This window comes from Amblyomma americanum, chromosome 11, assembly GCF_052857255.1.
Source record: "Amblyomma americanum isolate KBUSLIRL-KWMA chromosome 11, ASM5285725v1, whole genome shotgun sequence".
Classification (NCBI taxonomy): Eukaryota; Metazoa; Arthropoda; class Arachnida; order Ixodida; family Ixodidae; genus Amblyomma; species Amblyomma americanum.
The window spans coordinates 6,252,987-6,270,329 of record NC_135507.1 but is presented as its reverse complement, the minus strand read 5'-3'; the positions used below and the strand labels follow the sequence as shown (position 1 = coordinate 6,270,329).

The 17,343-nt window shown below is 47.6% G+C and overlaps 1 protein-coding gene across 1 annotated transcript in view; it reads right to left on the bottom strand.

Annotated features, from left to right (window-relative positions):
- The window catches only part of LOC144111404 (carbonic anhydrase 6-like), a 28,980-nt gene extending 13,633 nt beyond the window's left edge, over window positions 1–15,347 (bottom strand). Inside the window, exons 1-7 of the mRNA XM_077644685.1 lie at window positions 15,252–15,347; window positions 15,073–15,128; window positions 14,385–14,455; window positions 13,659–13,757; window positions 7,947–8,129; window positions 5,746–5,906; window positions 404–496 (exon numbers count right to left, since the gene is read on the bottom strand). Of these exons, the coding sequence (XP_077500811.1) occupies window positions 404–496; window positions 5,746–5,906; window positions 7,947–8,127 (435 nt within the window). The 5' untranslated portion in view covers window positions 8,128–8,129; window positions 13,659–13,757; window positions 14,385–14,455; window positions 15,073–15,128; window positions 15,252–15,347. The remainder of the gene's footprint in view (window positions 1–403; window positions 497–5,745; window positions 5,907–7,946; window positions 8,130–13,658; window positions 13,758–14,384; window positions 14,456–15,072; window positions 15,129–15,251) is intronic.
- Window positions 15,348–17,343: the final 1,996 nt, after the last annotated feature.

Sequence of the window (17,343 nt, the reverse complement as noted above, 5' to 3'; positions counted from 1 at the left end):
GCACTTGCGCCATCTTCGATTGGGTTCCAGTGCCCACCTCTGTTTTGTATCGTTATTATATAGCCTGCCTCGTGTGAACATGACTTTTTTTTTGTTACATGCGTGTTGTACATTGTTAGGCGTGTTTTATTACTTCTTATTTATGACCGGTTCAAGAGCCATTTGTGCACTTTTTGTACTAAGTTAGGTACTTTAATTACTTGCTGTTCCTGATTTACGTAGGCACGCGTTTTTGCTGCCATGTGAACTTGTTTAGTACTTTTTCCGTAGCTCTTCCTTCAATGTAAGCATTGTGTATGCTCACCTGCTTGGCCTCATCAAGGGCCCTGCAATATTTAAAGTACCGAGGGAAGTATATTCGCAGCGCTACGCATTACGTGGCCGCCGAACATACAGCACTCACCTCGTACATCACAGATAGCGCCACCACACCGTCTGGTTCCTTGATGTTGTCGAAAAAACCCTTTGCGGGATCCTTGACGTGGAAAAACTGGATCTGCATGCCAGACAAACGTCAGTCTGCACAACAGTGAACAGGTATACGCTTCGGAACTGCACAGAAACTCCCATTCATTCACATTCACGGCGAAGAGATTGCCAGTTCTCATAAGTTGTATCCCCTTCTGTTTCCAAGCCACCATGTTCGAGTTATGGAGGAGCCACACGCGCATTCTAAACACGAATATACTTTTATTGGAGCGAAGAGGGAATAACCTGTCCTATAGTGCACTCCATTTTAGGAGCATGGCATGCTGCCCAAGTTCCGGTATAGATTTATATCACTAAAATTGGTTGCGGTTTAGCTCCGCTATGCCACGTTGCTAGAACGATAGCTTGGTTTGGCTGTGGTTCTACTTGGTCAGGCGTTCCCTATCCTTTTCCATGTACCTTGCATGGCCAGCTACGTCACCGATACACACTCGCGAGTCGCAACCGACGGCTTGGTATCCATGGCTAAACACTAGCGAAGAAGGGCCGCCGGCTCCACGCATTTCATTGCCGCCGCCGGCGCAGCTGTGGCGCGTCACGTGGCGCAGACGTGGGGAATCGTATGGTTCGACGCACGGCTACAGAGTTCTAGAACCAGAGGTGGGCAAAAGCCCTCGTTTTTTAGTTTTCCTGCCTCACCCTCACTTTTGAATCCATGGCCCTCCCTCACCCTCGCCCTCATTTTGAAAAGTTATCCTGCCCTCCCTCACCTTCACTCTCACTTCGAAAAATCATCTAGCCCTCCCTCGCCCTCACTCAGTCATTTTATAACTCTAGTTACTTGTTTTAGTCGGCAACTTCTGCCGATATTACTGAGTAATAAACATATCAGACAAGCCCTCAAGGTATTATTGGACGAGAGGCTAAATGCTTATATTGTGTGTGTGCATGCGTCTACGTGCGTGTGTTGTTTGAGATAATACGCGAGACAAAACCGAAACATTCACGAGGTGAGCCCAAGAATATCACTCTGCCTTTGCCACGCACTGCGTGCATACACATGCCCGGCACTTATAACGATTTACTGTCATTTATATGCGCTGCTAAAAAGAGTCAGCGCGTTGTTGTGTCTGGCACAAAAACTAATGTACGCCAAGAATATTTAGAAAGCAATGCAGTACCATTTACCACGACAATTACAGTAAGTGCTAAGCACAAAATAGACTCAGAACAAGAAAAGTTCGTATGTCGCTTAATTATCATTAGCCGATGACATATTGCGACAGAACTGGGTCTTCTGAATTTCATTGCTTCTAATCTCCCTGCATTTCGTGCGCTCGTCTGATGAACTACAGCGTGAGAGACTGGCGTGAACGCGGGTTTGATGATGATGATGATTATGGATTTTTATGGCGCAAGGGCAGCTATGGCCAAAGAGCGCCATGTCACAAGGTATTTTTTCTTTTTCTCAAGGTGGGGTCAGAGACCCATTTCCCAAGCATTTCACCCTAAATAAGCCGAGCACCAGACCAGGGGAAAGCTTGTACCCATTGTATCACCGGTGGGTACCCGGCGGCACTGGGGATCGAACCCCGCACCTCCCGCATACGAGGCGGATGCTCAACCACTTGGCCACCGCTGCGGTGAACCGAGTTTGTTCGCACCTGCTAGGCCAGCAAAGCTTTCGCTTCAAAATATTCGGAACGTTTGCTCTTGGCAACGAAAGTATATTCCTTCTGCAAACTTGATGCAGTTATCAAGGGGAGGTTCAAACCTTGGTTAATGTCTTCGTAACTGCTGAAATACGCCATTTTTTCAAGTGGGAATTAGTTTCCGTTGGCAACCGTAAGTATTCAGTTATTTTAGCGATGAAAGTCTATTCCGCGGCTTGGGGAGCATACCCCGCCTCTAAAAGGCTGTACGCTAGAGGGCAGCTTAATTCCTTCTGACTCTTTCCATGTTTAGAGTGCGCCGCCCTCAACTTCTGGGCGAACGCATACAGAGTGCACTTGGGATACCGCCAAGGTTTTAGCGTCGAGGGTGTTGACGTTAAGGGTGTTAATGCCAACAGATATGATCCAGTCGAAAAATTTGTCCTTCGGGGGGAACCTGTGGCTTCAATTTGGCTAAATGAAAATTTTTACGCAGATTAACAGAAATTCAGAACCCAAGTTTTCCCAAGTCTTTGACGTCTCCTTCCTTGTGAATCGAATTATGTTAGTGTTCTTCTAAGCTTCCGGTACTCTTGAGGTCATAAGGCATTGCAATTACAGGGTAGCTAGCTTTTCTAGCACCACATCTCCTCCGACCTATAGCAGATATGCTGTTACCTGATCTTCAGCAGCTGCTTTCCCCCTATGCATTGCTCCTACAGCTTTCTTTACTTCCTCTTTCGCTACTGGCAGGGTGTCCCATTGATCTGCGCTACTGTCTCTCTCATTGACGCTTCGATTACGCTCGATACTTCGTGACCAGAGTAGATTTGTGTAGATCTCTGCGCGCAATGTAACTATCTTATCCATATTGCAAATGACATTGCCCTCCAGGTCTCTTAACGCATACATCTGGTTTTTACCTATGCTTAGTTTCCTGTTCACCGCTTTTAGGCTACCTACGTTCCTTAGAGTATGCTCTTCTTTCCATATTAAACTTCCTTATGTTGGCTACGTGGCGTTGATTCATTAAATTTGATAGCTCTGCCAGTTCTATTCTGTCTATAGGGTTAGTCACTTTCGTGCTTTGGCGTTTCTTAATCATGTTTTTCGTATTCTGAGATGGCTTGCCGGAATCCAATCGAAGCATCCTACCACCTACTTTTACTGCGCACTCCGTAATGATTATCGTTCACTGTTTGAACATTAAGATCGTCGCTCCTACAATGTATTTACGAAGACAATCGCTAATAGAGTCAGGGCAACCTTAGGCTTCCGTCAACCAAAAGACCAAATCAACCAAGCTATGTACAAAGGCAATCCCTAATAGAGTCAGGACAACCTTAGGCTTTAATCAATCAAATGATGAGGGAGAGTTTCGTAAACGACACTCGACAGTAGGCCATATTCACATAACCAATCAGGTGGTAGAGGAATGCGCAGAATATAACCAACCCCGAAATATAGCCTTCACTGATTAGAAGACGGCATTTAACTGAGTGGGAACCTCAGCAGTCATGCAGGCATTGCGGAATTAAGCTGTAGAAAGGCCTTATGTGAAGCTACTGGAAGATATCTATAACGACTGCACAGCTACCATAGTCCTCCATAAAGCCAGCAATAAAATTCCAATAAGGAATGTAGGTATGATTTCGCCAATGCTATTCACCGCCTGTTTACAGGAGGCATTCAGATGCCTAGATGGGGAGCAGTTGGGGATAAGAGCTAATGGAGAATACCTAAACAATCTGCGATTCGCTGATGACATTGCCTTCTGAAGTCACTCAGGAGATGAACTGGAAAGTATGATCAATCAGACAAGCAGAGCTGAACGTTGGGTCTAAATATTAACATGCAGAAAACCAAAGTAATGTTTAACAGCCTCGCAAGGAAACATCAGTTGACAGTTCATAGCGAGGTGAGAGAAATGGCAAGGGGATAAGTCTACTTAGAGCAGGTAGTGACCGCTCATCCTCACCATGAAAGCAAATAACTAGAGAAGTAAGAATGAGGTGGAGCGCATATATCAAGTTTTCACAGATCATGAATGGCAGTTTACCAATATCCTCCAAGAGAAAAGTATACAACAGCTGTATCTTACCGGCACTGACCTCTAGCGCCGAAGCGTGGAGGCTAACGAAAAGTGTTCAGCTTAAGTCAAGGACCACGTAGCAAGCTATGTGAAGAAAAATTATAGGTGTGACGTTAAGAGACAGGAAGCAGGCAGTGTCGGCCTAAGAAATGGGCTTAGGCAGGGCATGTTATGCGAACGCAAGATAACCGCTGGTCCTAAGGGTAACAGAGTGGATTAAAGAGAAGGCCAGCGTAGCAGGTGGCGGCAGTGAGTTAGGTGGGTGGATAAGATTAAGAAGTTTGAGGAGATACTGTGGCCACAGACGGCAAAGGACAGGGTTAGAGAGACATGAGAGAAGCTTTTTACCTGTAGTGGGTGTAGTCAGGCTGATGGGGATGATGAAGTTCTCACTTTTTTTTCTATATTCACAGAGTTCTTAAGCTGCAGTAGGGATGAATTAGGGCCTGAATATAACATATTCGTTCTACCCGAGGGAGTTTTCGGTTACGGCGTGGAACATAACTGAACACAAAGTGTGTAATGTTAGACAATTTTAGGAACGCAGACTGCTGCACAAGTCGGTGAAACATTTGAAAAGAAAACTTGCCCTGATGAACGCTACCACCCGTGCGCGTTTTTCTACCTTATGTCATTTTGTTTTGTGCCAAGTTTTCGTCAAAACAGTTAAATTTCGGTGGGTGTTTTCTTCCTTCAAATAATCAATTAGATATTAGAATACATGGTTACCGACGTGGTATTCGCCTACGAGCGCTATATAATTTAGAACTATCTTTTTTTCTTTGATGTTTTTCGGTTTGTTTCATCAGCTTAACGATAGCTGTGACGCATTGGGCGTGTTTAGGTCACGTGAGGCGCGCAAACTCTGGTACGTAGTTCGCTCTCATTTTAAATGCTGTAAGTGTTATTGTGAATTAAAAGTACGTATCGATGATTATACTGCACTATTCTTGTGCGTCACTGTACCTAAATATTCCCAACGCGCCACAGCCATCGTTCGGTTTATGAAATGGAAACAGCGCTTAAGAAAGAAATCAATTAAATTATTTATCGGTTGTAAACGAATATCATGCAGTTAACACCTTCTAATATCCAATGCATCATTTTAAATAAGAAAACATGCAACTAAGATCAAGTGTCCATGGAAATTTAAGGATGTAACGCCAAGGATGTAAAGTCAGCGACAGCCTCTTCTCATACAACGGCGTCCATGCACGAGCGGAGAGAGCATAGCGTACGCGAAGCAAGCTCCTCTCACAACGGAGTCGAAGCGCGAGCCAGAAAGAACGAGCGCGCGCGCACAAAACTAGTTTCCTTTACGTGCGGACGAGGCAGACGCTCACAAGTCAGTGGCGAAGCTCGTCGTCCTGCCCGATCAACTAGAAGTAGTCGCTCGGAGAGGGCGCTGTTCACTGGCGTCCGCAGCGCACTCTGGCCCAGGTTGTGTCCCCTATAACTCGTGGCACTCGCGAAAGAAACCCCATACGGAAACTGATTCGTGCTTCACGTGACATACTACCTGCGGTTCCGCAAGTAATAGCTATCAAGATGTTGCCAAGGAAATGGACGCACCTCCATGGCAGTCGACACATTACTGGTAATCGGCGTGAACACGTGCTCCGGTGCTTTCTGCAAATCCGTAGGGTTAAAACGTATGTGCACTTCCCTCAGGAAGTACGTCACTGCGCCGAGCTGCAGGGTGGGCGGTGTGGCATCGCTAATCGTCATGTACACTGCGGTTTGAAAAGAAGAAAGATAAAGCATGAGATACCCCGAGGCAGTCAATATATGTAGCTGTTAACGATTACTAGATTAACAAGATTTTCAGGCGCCAGAAATAAGGCCCTTTGGGCTGTGAGGAGCACCAGAGTGGAGGACACCAGGTTTCGTTGCGACTGCTTGGCATACTTTAACGTACACATATGCTTCAGTCCATGGGCGAACAAACAAACTCACAGGCGATCCTAGTCATTAATTCGTGGGAGTATGCATCTTATAAGCAGAGTCTGTATCATAGAAGCAACGCGGGGCGTTAATTGGTTAATTCTTTTAACGCGATAGCATCAAGCCCCTCGTTCATCAGAAAATCCGGCCTCAGCGTTAGCGGCGTTGAGCAAACCGAGGTCACGTGATCTTGCGGCGTTATCGCAATGGGCCAGTCGGATAGAGAGAAAACAAAGTCCGTGGCAGGTGGTAGCTAAATTAATGACCGATTGCTCGGGGAGAGCAACCAAGGCCGCGCAAGGCAGACCGCTAGGAGCACCTGCCATCGCAGGGCAGTGGCGCGTCCTTTGGCCACTGCAACAGAAGGCGTATAAAGGCACGCAGGGATCATTGAATGTAAAGTAGACAATGATTTGCCTATATGGGAATTAACCCCTTAGGATCTTCTGTCAAACCCTTAAGGCGGAGGTTAAGTATTCCCTCCACATTTTTTTTTCAGTCTCTTACATCGAAGCCTTCAAACCGTTAACGGCACCGGGTTTTGCCCGTAATGACATTGCTGATAATGGCGGATTGAAAGAAGCCGCCGCAGCTGTGGTAGATCTTGTGAGCTAATGGGGGCGCTAAAGCTGCGCTATGCCTTCTGTACAGAGCCGCAGCTGTTTTACAGGAGGTGTTATTGCGGATATCGGTGATTTACAACCACTGTCATGGTAAGGGAAGATGTCGCCTATCAGCGGCTCCCGATGTGCTTGCTACGGCAGTGTAAGTCATTATGCAGGTACGAGCGCATGGGACGCATTCAATAGTGCATTTTTTTGGCACACTTGACAATGCCATTACAAGCTATGCGATCGGGGGCTGCAGTATTAATGAGAAAGGCGACGTTTCCGGCTCTCCTTAAGATTAGGACGTCCAGTAAAGCTGCCAGGCACTGAAAGTTTATTTCAGTCCGAAATTTACAAGTTTCATGTGGATACTAACGGCACATGCAGTCCTCGTTAAAAGAAATGGCATTTCTCGACCAAAAAAATTCAGAGCACACTTAAGCTCCGCCTTACGGGCATAGCGCGATGGCGTTAATGGGTCCCTTGAGTGACATGTGGTCCCCTTTACCTATCATTTCGCAAAAGGGGACACTGTTCGTTAATTGGTTTCGTTGGTTTATAAGATTTAACGTCCCAAAGCGACTCAGGCTATGACGGGCGCCGTAGTGAAGGGCTCCGGATAACTTCTAACCCCTATGGTTCTTTAACGTGCACTGACCTCGCACAGTACATGGGCCTCTAGCATTTTGCCTCCATCGGAATACGGCCACTGCGTGCGAACCCCCGTCTTTCGGGTCAGCAGCCAAGCACCATAACCATGAGCCACCGCGGCGGCTATGTTCTTTATTTATACTTATTTTCATCCTTAAATATTACATTTTTATTTTATTTTAATTTTACTTGCTCAAACCCAGGATACACAAAGTCTTCCTCTAACCAAGTTCAACGAAAAGTGCTTACACGGCCTAGGGGCAGCGGGTCTGACTCGCAACCCAATGGTCACGGGTTAGACTCCCTGAAATCATTTACTTTATAGTGTTACATGATTCTAGATATGCGGTGACCTGTAGTTCGAATTACGTGTCATGATTTTTTATCGATTTCAATCCACAGATTCGCGTATGGCATTAGTTTCAGTGCACAACGTCGCCGACAGGCCGACGCCAATTCTTCCCCTGAAAGGGACCCTTAACGCTAAGGCGTTGAAGTGTGTATCAGGCGGCGCTGCAAGGCGGCATTTTTTCTTCGGACTGCATGGGGGCGCTGCCAGCGGGCACTTACAGAATTTGTTGAATGTTATGTTGATGTGCTTCAACTCCCCATCGTAGGCGGTCTTCAACTCCATGTCGCCACCGGAGGCGGGAACGGGATCGTCGACTCTGACGTTGATGGGAGATGTTTTGTTGTCTTGTACTTTGCACTCATTCGTCGGAGTGCATTCCATGCTTGGCCACGCTGACATGCCTGCGTGATCGCGGGATTTAACGTGTTTAAACCTGCAAGGCATTTCGTACGCAACTGTCTGCATTCCGAACTCGCAGGTTATTTTTTGTAGCGAGAGCTACATTACGCCAGCCGCTTCGCGAGGTCAGCGTGGCTGCGCGCTGAGCCGTGGCACCACCGCTCCGCCAGCTGTACGCATGCGCGGAGTGACGTCACACCCCGCAGCTACTAGATTTTATTACTATTAACTAGAGGGAAAGCTGGCGGCGCTGCACCTGAGCCACTATGGACGCTCAAAGCATCATGGGGCGATGAACTACTTGGTGCGGGACAGTCTGTTTTCTCCAGGAACAGAAAGTGGCGTTACTAAAAGGTTCCGTTCCGTACACGATGCAGACTTTGGCGAAAACGTAGTGCGCAAAAGCCATAGTAGCGAAAATGCAACAGCACACGACACCAATAACAGGTTTTGGTTTCCGAAGTGCCGTTAAAAAACCTCTTGAAGTGTTGAAGGGACAAATTTCTTTTCAAAAACATGTTTATTCATATAGAACGCCTGTTAAGCACAAAATTTTGGCTTTTGTTGTCTGCAATACTTGGCCAATAGGAGAGAAGCCATCGCTTATTTTGGGCAAGCTTTATATTTACATGCTTTTCTGCTCGTTTGTTGCAATTTATAGACAGGATATTGAATGCTAGGAAATTCTTGATCATCGAAAAATGTTTATTATTTTTTGGCCAAAAGTTGTGATTCTGCACTCGGTGGCTCTCCGCCCCATGATGCTTGGAGCGCCCATGGTGGCCGAAGTGGTCTCGAGGAAGTTCCATGCAAACTCCCATAGGCGGGAGTCAGCTTTCCCTCTAGTTAATAGTAAGAAACTCTGCCACAGCTGGTGTGCGCGCCTCGCTTGGGCCGACGGCGCAGCAGACACCGCCCGCCTCGTCAGTTGTGCGCATGCGCGGAATGACGCCAGAGCGCACAGCTGGTGTGCGCGCCGCGCGCCTACATTGCGCTAGCATTTCGAGCCTTCAGTGCGGCGCCGTGACTGGTCACATGGTTGGTCACGTGGTGCGGCACGGCGCGCCGGCGAAACCGAGTGGAGGAGAGAGTGAATCCACGTCCAGGGACGAAGATGAAGAACGAACGCCCAGCGAAACGCAGCAGCTAAAGACTGACTTTGCAATTCGACTGAGCGAGTTCCACTCGGCCAGCTGTAGCTATCGCGTCACTCCCGGTTTACCCAGAGATAAACCACAGCCATTTTTTTTTCTGAACGCCTGCTACACATAGCAGCGATTTCTCTTTTTAGACGAACTTAGCAGCCTTCATATCGCTACTAGGGTGGTTTTTAGGCAAACTATCGGACCTACAAATTGTTGCACAACACAGTGAGATATGCACAAACATTTTGCCACTAATAATACTATATTTTTTTGTATTCCTCACAATACGCGCATTGTCAAAACCGGAAATGATGTCACGATCCCCGAAGTGAATTTGAAGGTTTGCGACTTTGCGCTGTCCCCCGCGTGAACAAGCGACATTACGTACGTACAGTCATCGCGAAAAATATATGGCTCGAGTCGTTAGCTACTAAGCCGAGTAGTGGCGCTCTCTAGCTGGTATGGTGGTCCTGAATTAGGGAGAGTTGAGAACTCAAGTTCGACTTCGAGAGATAAGGGTCGCAGAGAGCGCGAAAGAAGCCACTCTGCTGGGACCATAACCCGACCCCTTAGCACTCCTGATGTCGAGCATCGTCAGGTGGCACCGCCATCATTGATTGCGGTAGGGTTCGGAACCTAATGATTTAAAAATTGAAAGCAATATTGTACCGTAATTTAAGACACTCCTCCTCGAACAGTAGAAAACCTGTGTGAATTGTTGCTGTTTCGTTTCTTATTATCTATAGTCTTTTATGAACCGTTGCTGTTTGCCGGCTTACCCTTGTAACATAGCGAGTATTAGACCCAACTCTAGCCCTCTGGGCATGGGTGCTAACAATTTGAGTATTTTCTCTACATTGTCAGCATAAGAAAGAAAGAAGGAAAGAAAGAAAGAAAGAGAGAAAGGAAGGAAGAAAGAAAGAACTTGGAGAAGGGGGGGTAAGTTTCATGTCCCCGATAGTACAAGGCCGCATTACCCTCCTGCGCTGACCGAGCGCCAGCGCTTTTTGAAAAGCGTACCACTCACGCACGCACGTGGTAAGTTCGCCAATGGCATCATCTGAAGTACGTGTCAGGTATGTCACACGATCTTTTCATCCACACGGATAGCCACAGTTTGTATACGTTAACAATCATCGCCCCTGAGCCCGGTACTCTCCGGTGTGCCACAAGCAACAGCACTTGGATTTTTACTGCTTTAATTTACGTTAGTATCTGTGCCCTGAATACTCTTATAAAATCCACTTATTGTCAGATGATTATGCCACTTGTACCACCGTTCACACTTCTGACTCTATTCTACAAGCTACCTTCGAACGTATCGAAGCCTTCAGCACTCAATTCAACTGAATTTCAATTTCAGTTGCTTATTTTCATACAATATATATATATATATATATATATATATATATATATATATATATATATATATATATATATATATATATATATATATATAGGAAGTCGATGACATTACACGATGAGATATCACGAAAAGGTTCCACCAGGTGCATTATTTTTAAAGCGTAAGGCTCGGCTCTCCAGAAAATCCGGCGTCGGTGTTGTGGGCGGCGGCGTTGTGACCGAAAAATCCCGGGCATGCCTCTGGCAAGTGGTCCCAGAGAGCAACCTAAGAAGCAGATGGGTCACCTAGGTCACGTGACCTTGCGGCGTCATCACAACCTGCCCACCGTAGCAGCTGGCAGCCTAAGGCCTGGTCGCGGGGGAAGACTTGGGGGGCACAAGGCCCACGTTGCGAGCGCCTGACATCGCATTGAAGTGGCTCATCGCTTCGCCGCTGCAACACTGCGCCAGGAGAGGTATGTTTCCGGGGGATCAATGAATGTTAAGTAAGGACTCGCCAATTCTGCATATAGGGGAATCAACCCACTACGCTAACGCGTCATACCCTGAATTCCCAGGGACCCAGCGGAGGAAAACGGTGGAAGGCTGCAGTGCAGAGTGTGCTCGTTCTACCTACAGCTGGAGTTAAGGGGTTAGGGTGGGGCGTTTTATGGGGAACCTGCGCTGCCAAGGTGGCGCTGCAATTGTTCCATTCGGTGACTCAAAACTGCTTTTGTCAGCCGCTTGGGCCGCTGCAAACGCGAGAACTCATTCTGAGCGATTAGATACCCGCGTTTGCCTGACAGCATTCATTGCCTAGCTTCTCTCGGCGTAGCCCAGATAGCTGACGCACGGCACGTGCGCCTTTGACAGAGCGCGGAGGCTCACGCCAATAAGCGCCTGAAGGTGGTGCGGAAAAGTACTAAGAGTACTACCCAAAACTGCTTGCTCTTCTCGCTAGGCAGTGTGTTATGGCGCTGCAATCGGCACCGCAAACTTCAGCGCAAGTTCCCCATGGGGCGTACCGCAGCTTGGGATTTGGAGTAGACCGTGTACACTGGGGAGTGAAACACTTGCATAGATCAACGCGGATCCCAGAGGCTACATTGCACCAGCATTCACTTCAAAACGGCGGCAAAGCGCTCTTTCAGGTAATGATGCCACCACTTTGAATCGACTGGCGGAATGGTTTTTCAAATCAATGCCGAACAAACGCTATCATGCGAGGAACAGGCACAGGATAGATTTTTTACGCAGAAAAATAACTGTATGGAGTCGTTCACAGTTCCTCTTAAAGTTACCATTATGGTAGCGTATCTCCCGAGCTTGGAGAGTCATCATTTAATTAAAGGAGCTCTGAAACCCCTTCTGAGGAGAGTACATAAACTCGTTCTATCACTACATTCCGTCGTCAAGAGCACATGAGCTAAATACCCCACTGCACGCAGCAGAGGACCAACAATGGCACGCAGAAGCCGGCGAGTCCTTTCCGGCGATTTTTTCATGCTCGTGTCATGTTCCGTCGGACGCTGCTGCGTATTTACGTTGAGAGATGGCTATTGGTTAGATTCTTCCAGCCGCAATGCAGCTAACGTGGTCATGGCCGGTAAGCAGCGTCGCTCTGGCGGGTGAGGAAGCTCCGCCCCCCGGGGAATTCTCGCGCGCGTAGGCGGTGGCCGGGTCCGGCGGAGCAGCGCCGACCTTCCTGCTCCGAGAGCAAACTTGGAACACATACTAATCATATGCCGAGAACTCCAACCAGTGACCTAGAAGGTTGGGAGATCGCGGTCTCTTGCTCAGAGCTGGCATCACAGAAGAGGCTGGTGGAATCGGCCGAGATGGTCGCCGGAGTCATGGACTGATGGCCGCGACCCGGGATTAAGAACCAAGCCAACCAAACCTCCCCTCACGCCTTCCCTTACTTTACCTACCTACCTTCCAGCGTACAATAAGTGACGAGAGGAGACGGAAAGGCGGGATGGCATGACTACAGATGATCGATCCAACTTCTACTAAACTTCGCGAAGCGTATCCCTAGAGCAATCGAGTACCCATTGCCGATACAATGGGTACAAGCTTTGCCTGGCCTGGTGCTCGGCTGATAATATCCAATTTTGAAGCATTTCAGCCCAGTGCACACAAGTATACCTTGCGGCATGTGGCTTTTTGTCCTAAGTTGGGCTTGCGGCATAAAAATTCAAAACCATCATGGTCGGACTATTGAAAGTTCGAACTGTCCGCGCCGTTTGACTCAAACTTGCCATGCCCGCACCGAGAATGACTGGTTGCCACACTTTTGAAGCAAAAGCCGCACTTTTGAAGCCGCACTTTTGAAGCACTTTTGTAGCGCAGCCTCCGAGATCAACGCAGAAAATTCAGCCTTGACGCGAGTTAACTCACGATATCGAGTGATGATAGCAACACCATTTCTTTTTTTGTCCTCACTTGAGCTTCATCTATTGCTGCAAGCCGTTGGCAGAAGAAATGCCGTATATCAACATCTGCGTCACAAAGTGCGCACCGGTCATGGCCATTGCCAGCGTCCTTAACTGAGTGGTTCGAGTTACAAATGTTTGATGCGAAGTTTTGGTTTATGCTTTATGGGTTTCGCATCACAAAGCGACTCGGGCTATCAGGAACGCCGTAGTGAATGGCTCCGGAAAATTTCGACCACCTGGGGTTCGTTAACGTGCACTGAAATAGCACAGTACATGAACTTCTAGTTTTCCTCCCCCGAAAGTTGACCACCGCGGCAGTGATCGAACCTGCGTCTTTCGGGTCAGCAGCCGAGCGCCATAACCACTGAGCCACCGCGGCGGCTGGAGGTGATATTAACAGTTCATTAAAATAAAACTTTTTACGAAATTTTGCAACTGACTACAATATCTATGAAAACTACGATAACTAGGCTTAGCTTGACTCCGCCTAGTGACGTACCTCACGTGTGAAAATGGCTTTCCTGTACTACTCATAGGTTGCGTTTTAGAACTCTAGAAAGCTTATGTTTGGACACTCAGTAATTGAGCCACACTGGAACACTACCTTCGTAGGTCCAGCCACCAGTGCAGAAGGCAGAAGTGGATCCCTCGTATGCGTACTCCGTTGTCTTCTGGTCGTCGTCCGGCGGCGCGTCACTTTGGCCTGTGTCAGATGCGAAGACAACGGACCCGCTTTAATACGCATGTCATGGAAGGCGTTATGAGCGTTGCCTATACACCATACAGTTGAAACAAAACCACATTAAACGAAAAAAAAAAACGAGAGACCGCGACTGGTTTTATACCCATAGCGCACTCGCCGTTGCGTCTAATTCAGAACTTATGAAACAAAATATAAAGTATGGAATTGTGCTGTCTTTGCGAATTAACGCGATAAAAGCAGATTTCGAGCGAAAGCAAAAAATACAGGTTTGTTTTCAACTTGAAATCAGCTCTTACGCGTTAAGAAGCCTAACCGTTCAGCCATCGCATTCTTTTTTTTTTCGTTAACTTTAGAGGAAGCGTCCTCTGAAGTTAAGCTTTGTCAGTTGCCAATCAGGAGGGGGGGGGGGGGGGGGGCGCAGAGCAGCAGCGACGCAGCGCGCGCAGGAGAGAAACGAGTTAGTTCATTTCAGGTCGATATCACAGAGGGCGCTTTCAGTGCACAGGCCGTATACTTACGATGCTCCCTGTACCAAAAAGAACAAACATGGTCGTGACGGAGGGGGAGAACCCCCCGCACGCCTAACACTCGCGATACAAAGAGGTGAGAAGAGAATGGTAACGTAACCTGAGCATGTTGTGGTCTTGGTGGCCCATCACGGTGGTGGACTCCGATGCGGGGAATTGCCCACCCTGCAGCTATAAAGGGACACAGCAGGTTTACGGTAAACCGCGCTGTTCGGGAAGAGATACGAGAACTCAACACGACGTAGGCGTATTAGGTGGGCGCACGGAATTTTTCTGTACTAAACCAGGGGTTCTCTTAGCTGAGACGAGTGCGATTAACGCGTGCTGAATGGAAGTGTTAGAATGATACTGTCTCAGTGGAGCTGAGACAGCGTGGTAAACAGGATGAAGTTCCAGCATTAAATACCGCTCGCGGAAGTTCAATACCTTCGACAGATGTACCCACAGATTCGAGGGTCTTTGACGAGATCCGATTACAGCATTATGAGTGTACCGAGTGTCGAAATTACAGTTCCCCGATAAAAATCCGTTTTCATGAATACTTTATGTTTTGATATGGTAGTGTTTAGAAAACGCTTTACTTTCTATCAAGAAATTATTTTCGCTCGTAAAAAAGCGCCTGTCCTGTCCACTTCTGTTCGTCCTTGTTTTTTTCGCGCTGCATTCTTTTACCATGTTCACTGACCAACAAGCCCAAACAGCCGCTTTAGTTAAGAAAATAAAAACCGCCCTCGAAATATCAAGAGTGATTAGACAGATTTGAAGTTGACAGCTGCTGGAACACTTGCCAGGCAGCGTCAATGACGCACGTTGCCCTGGGAATGAAGAGCAAGCTTGAGCCTTTCTGAAAAAAAAAGGAAACGCATAATGATTTGCATAAAATAAACCTTTTCTTTCGGTAAGCAGAGCGAACACCGCCGTCTAAAGGCGCCTACGAACTGAAGTTGGCAGCTGCCTGAATACCCACCAGGCGGAATCAGTGACTTAGGTTGTGAGAAGGATCACCAAGGTTGAGCCATCCTTGAAAGAATGATGATTGACACTTTTTGGCGCAAGAGGGCGTCTGTATAGACAAAAACCAGAAACTAACATGAAATAAGACCAGGACGATGTAGAAATTCATCGTAAATGAATGTGATTGCGTCGAGGTAATCTCTCTCTCCAAGTAAAACTGTAAATTGCCCTCTAAAGACACAAGGCAACAGCAGATTACCAACCGGAATACTGAGCGGACTGGTGCAAGGCTGTCCGGAGAAACCATCAGACTTGAGACCATTCTGAAAAAATAAAGATAAAAATGTTATAAAAGCCTTGCAGTGCTTCCTTAATTGTTAGCAGGATGCTCAATCTTTCTTAGTAAAGACACTAACGGCATTCTAAACGCGCGGAACAAGAGCATTTGGCAGCTACAGAAAACCAATCATGTGCACGTTGCCCGAAGAACGATGGGTCGTTTTCTCTAATGAAAAAAAAAAAATGAAGCTTCCTTCGAATTTAAAAATAGTCCCTTTCTATCGATAAATAGCGCATAAAGCTCCTTCTGACACATCTGGAAGTTGACAGCTGGCGCAATATCATCTAAGAAGCGTGAAAGATAAATGGTTCGTGATGATCAAATTTGGGCCTATCCTATAGACAAAGGATTGTGAATGCTGTTGATCGGTTTAGAGAACAGTGGTTTAGATAATTTTATATGAAAAAGTGGGTTATCGGCTAGATAGCAAACGCATTATTTTTCACGAAGAAATAATGCCAATTTCTATAGCCCTAAAAGGCGTAAAAACAGTGCTGTAAACCCCAGAGAAACCCCAGGTTGATGTTAGCAGCAGTCTGAATAGACGCCAGACAGTTAGAATGGAGCACGCTGCATGTAGAAACGATGATAACAGAAACAGTTGTGATATCCGTTCATTACGCTTCTAATAACCTGTAGATTACCGAAAAGAAACTTCTAACGTAAAAAAGGTATTTACTATCTGCTGCGTCATGAGCTAAGCCCTGAGAACGCTGTAGCCATGCTGCCGCCTGCCTTTGCTAGTGCCTATAGTCAAGTACCTACAGACTTACAGAGTAGCATGCTAGGCTAACAACCAGGCAGACTTCTGTATTTATTAACGTCTCTCCTCCTCCTACATACTTTGTGGGTTCTGTAGGCATGTTGCTGGTCTGTGCGGGCTGACTCTGGACGGCCTTATACGGCTACCTCTCCACCTACCACCAACGAGCGACCTGTGCCGTCTAAATGTGCTCCGCGTATTCCCCATCCTTCGCTCCGTGTCGTGTAACGTGATTTAGCCATCCGGTTGACCGTGCAGCGGCGCCGACACGCGTGCATATTCTTTACCGGCACTCTAACCACCAATACGCCTATATATGGGATTAAAAAGGGAGTAAGCTATCCTCTAGCGCAGCCCGTTTTATAAGGAAGTGCGCTTTTTTTTTAGAAAGAGTGGGTCGGCACCAGAGCACGGTAGAGGTGGCGCTCTCTTGGTACGGCGTATGCATAGACCTCTCAAATCAGATGTAAGGCGGTGGACCTCTCAGCGAGACCGCTGTCCGGACAGCAGGGCATGGGCGCGGAGCCCGCCTGCGGGCCCGGGTTTTCATTGTCCGGTGCGTTGGGATCAGTGGTTGAAGTGGTAAGGGCTCTCCTTCGGGGCCTGTGCCGTCGCCACCTGTGAATTAAGTCTTCGTCCGAGCGCAGGCGGTATAGCAGCACCTGCCCAGCTTTCAGTGTTTCCTATGGTAGTGGGCCAGAGTCAGGTGGTAACGCCTGTCTCTTCTACTTACTCCGCTTTGCTGCATGCTGCCACGAACATGGCCCGATACTTGTTGTGTGGGGCGAGAAAGATGAAGAGGGGAGCGCCTTCGAAAGTGGGCTTCCTGGGACAGTGCTGGGGGATAAAAGCTAAGGAGCTGCCTCCTCGTCCTATCGTCGCCCTCGGTGCCCGCATGTCCGGGCACCCAACTGATTCTACACTCTCTTGTCTCGTCAGCACGGCAAGAGCGCTTCACCAGATGGGCAGCGAATGGCAGTAGGTGGCACGATTTGCATGCTC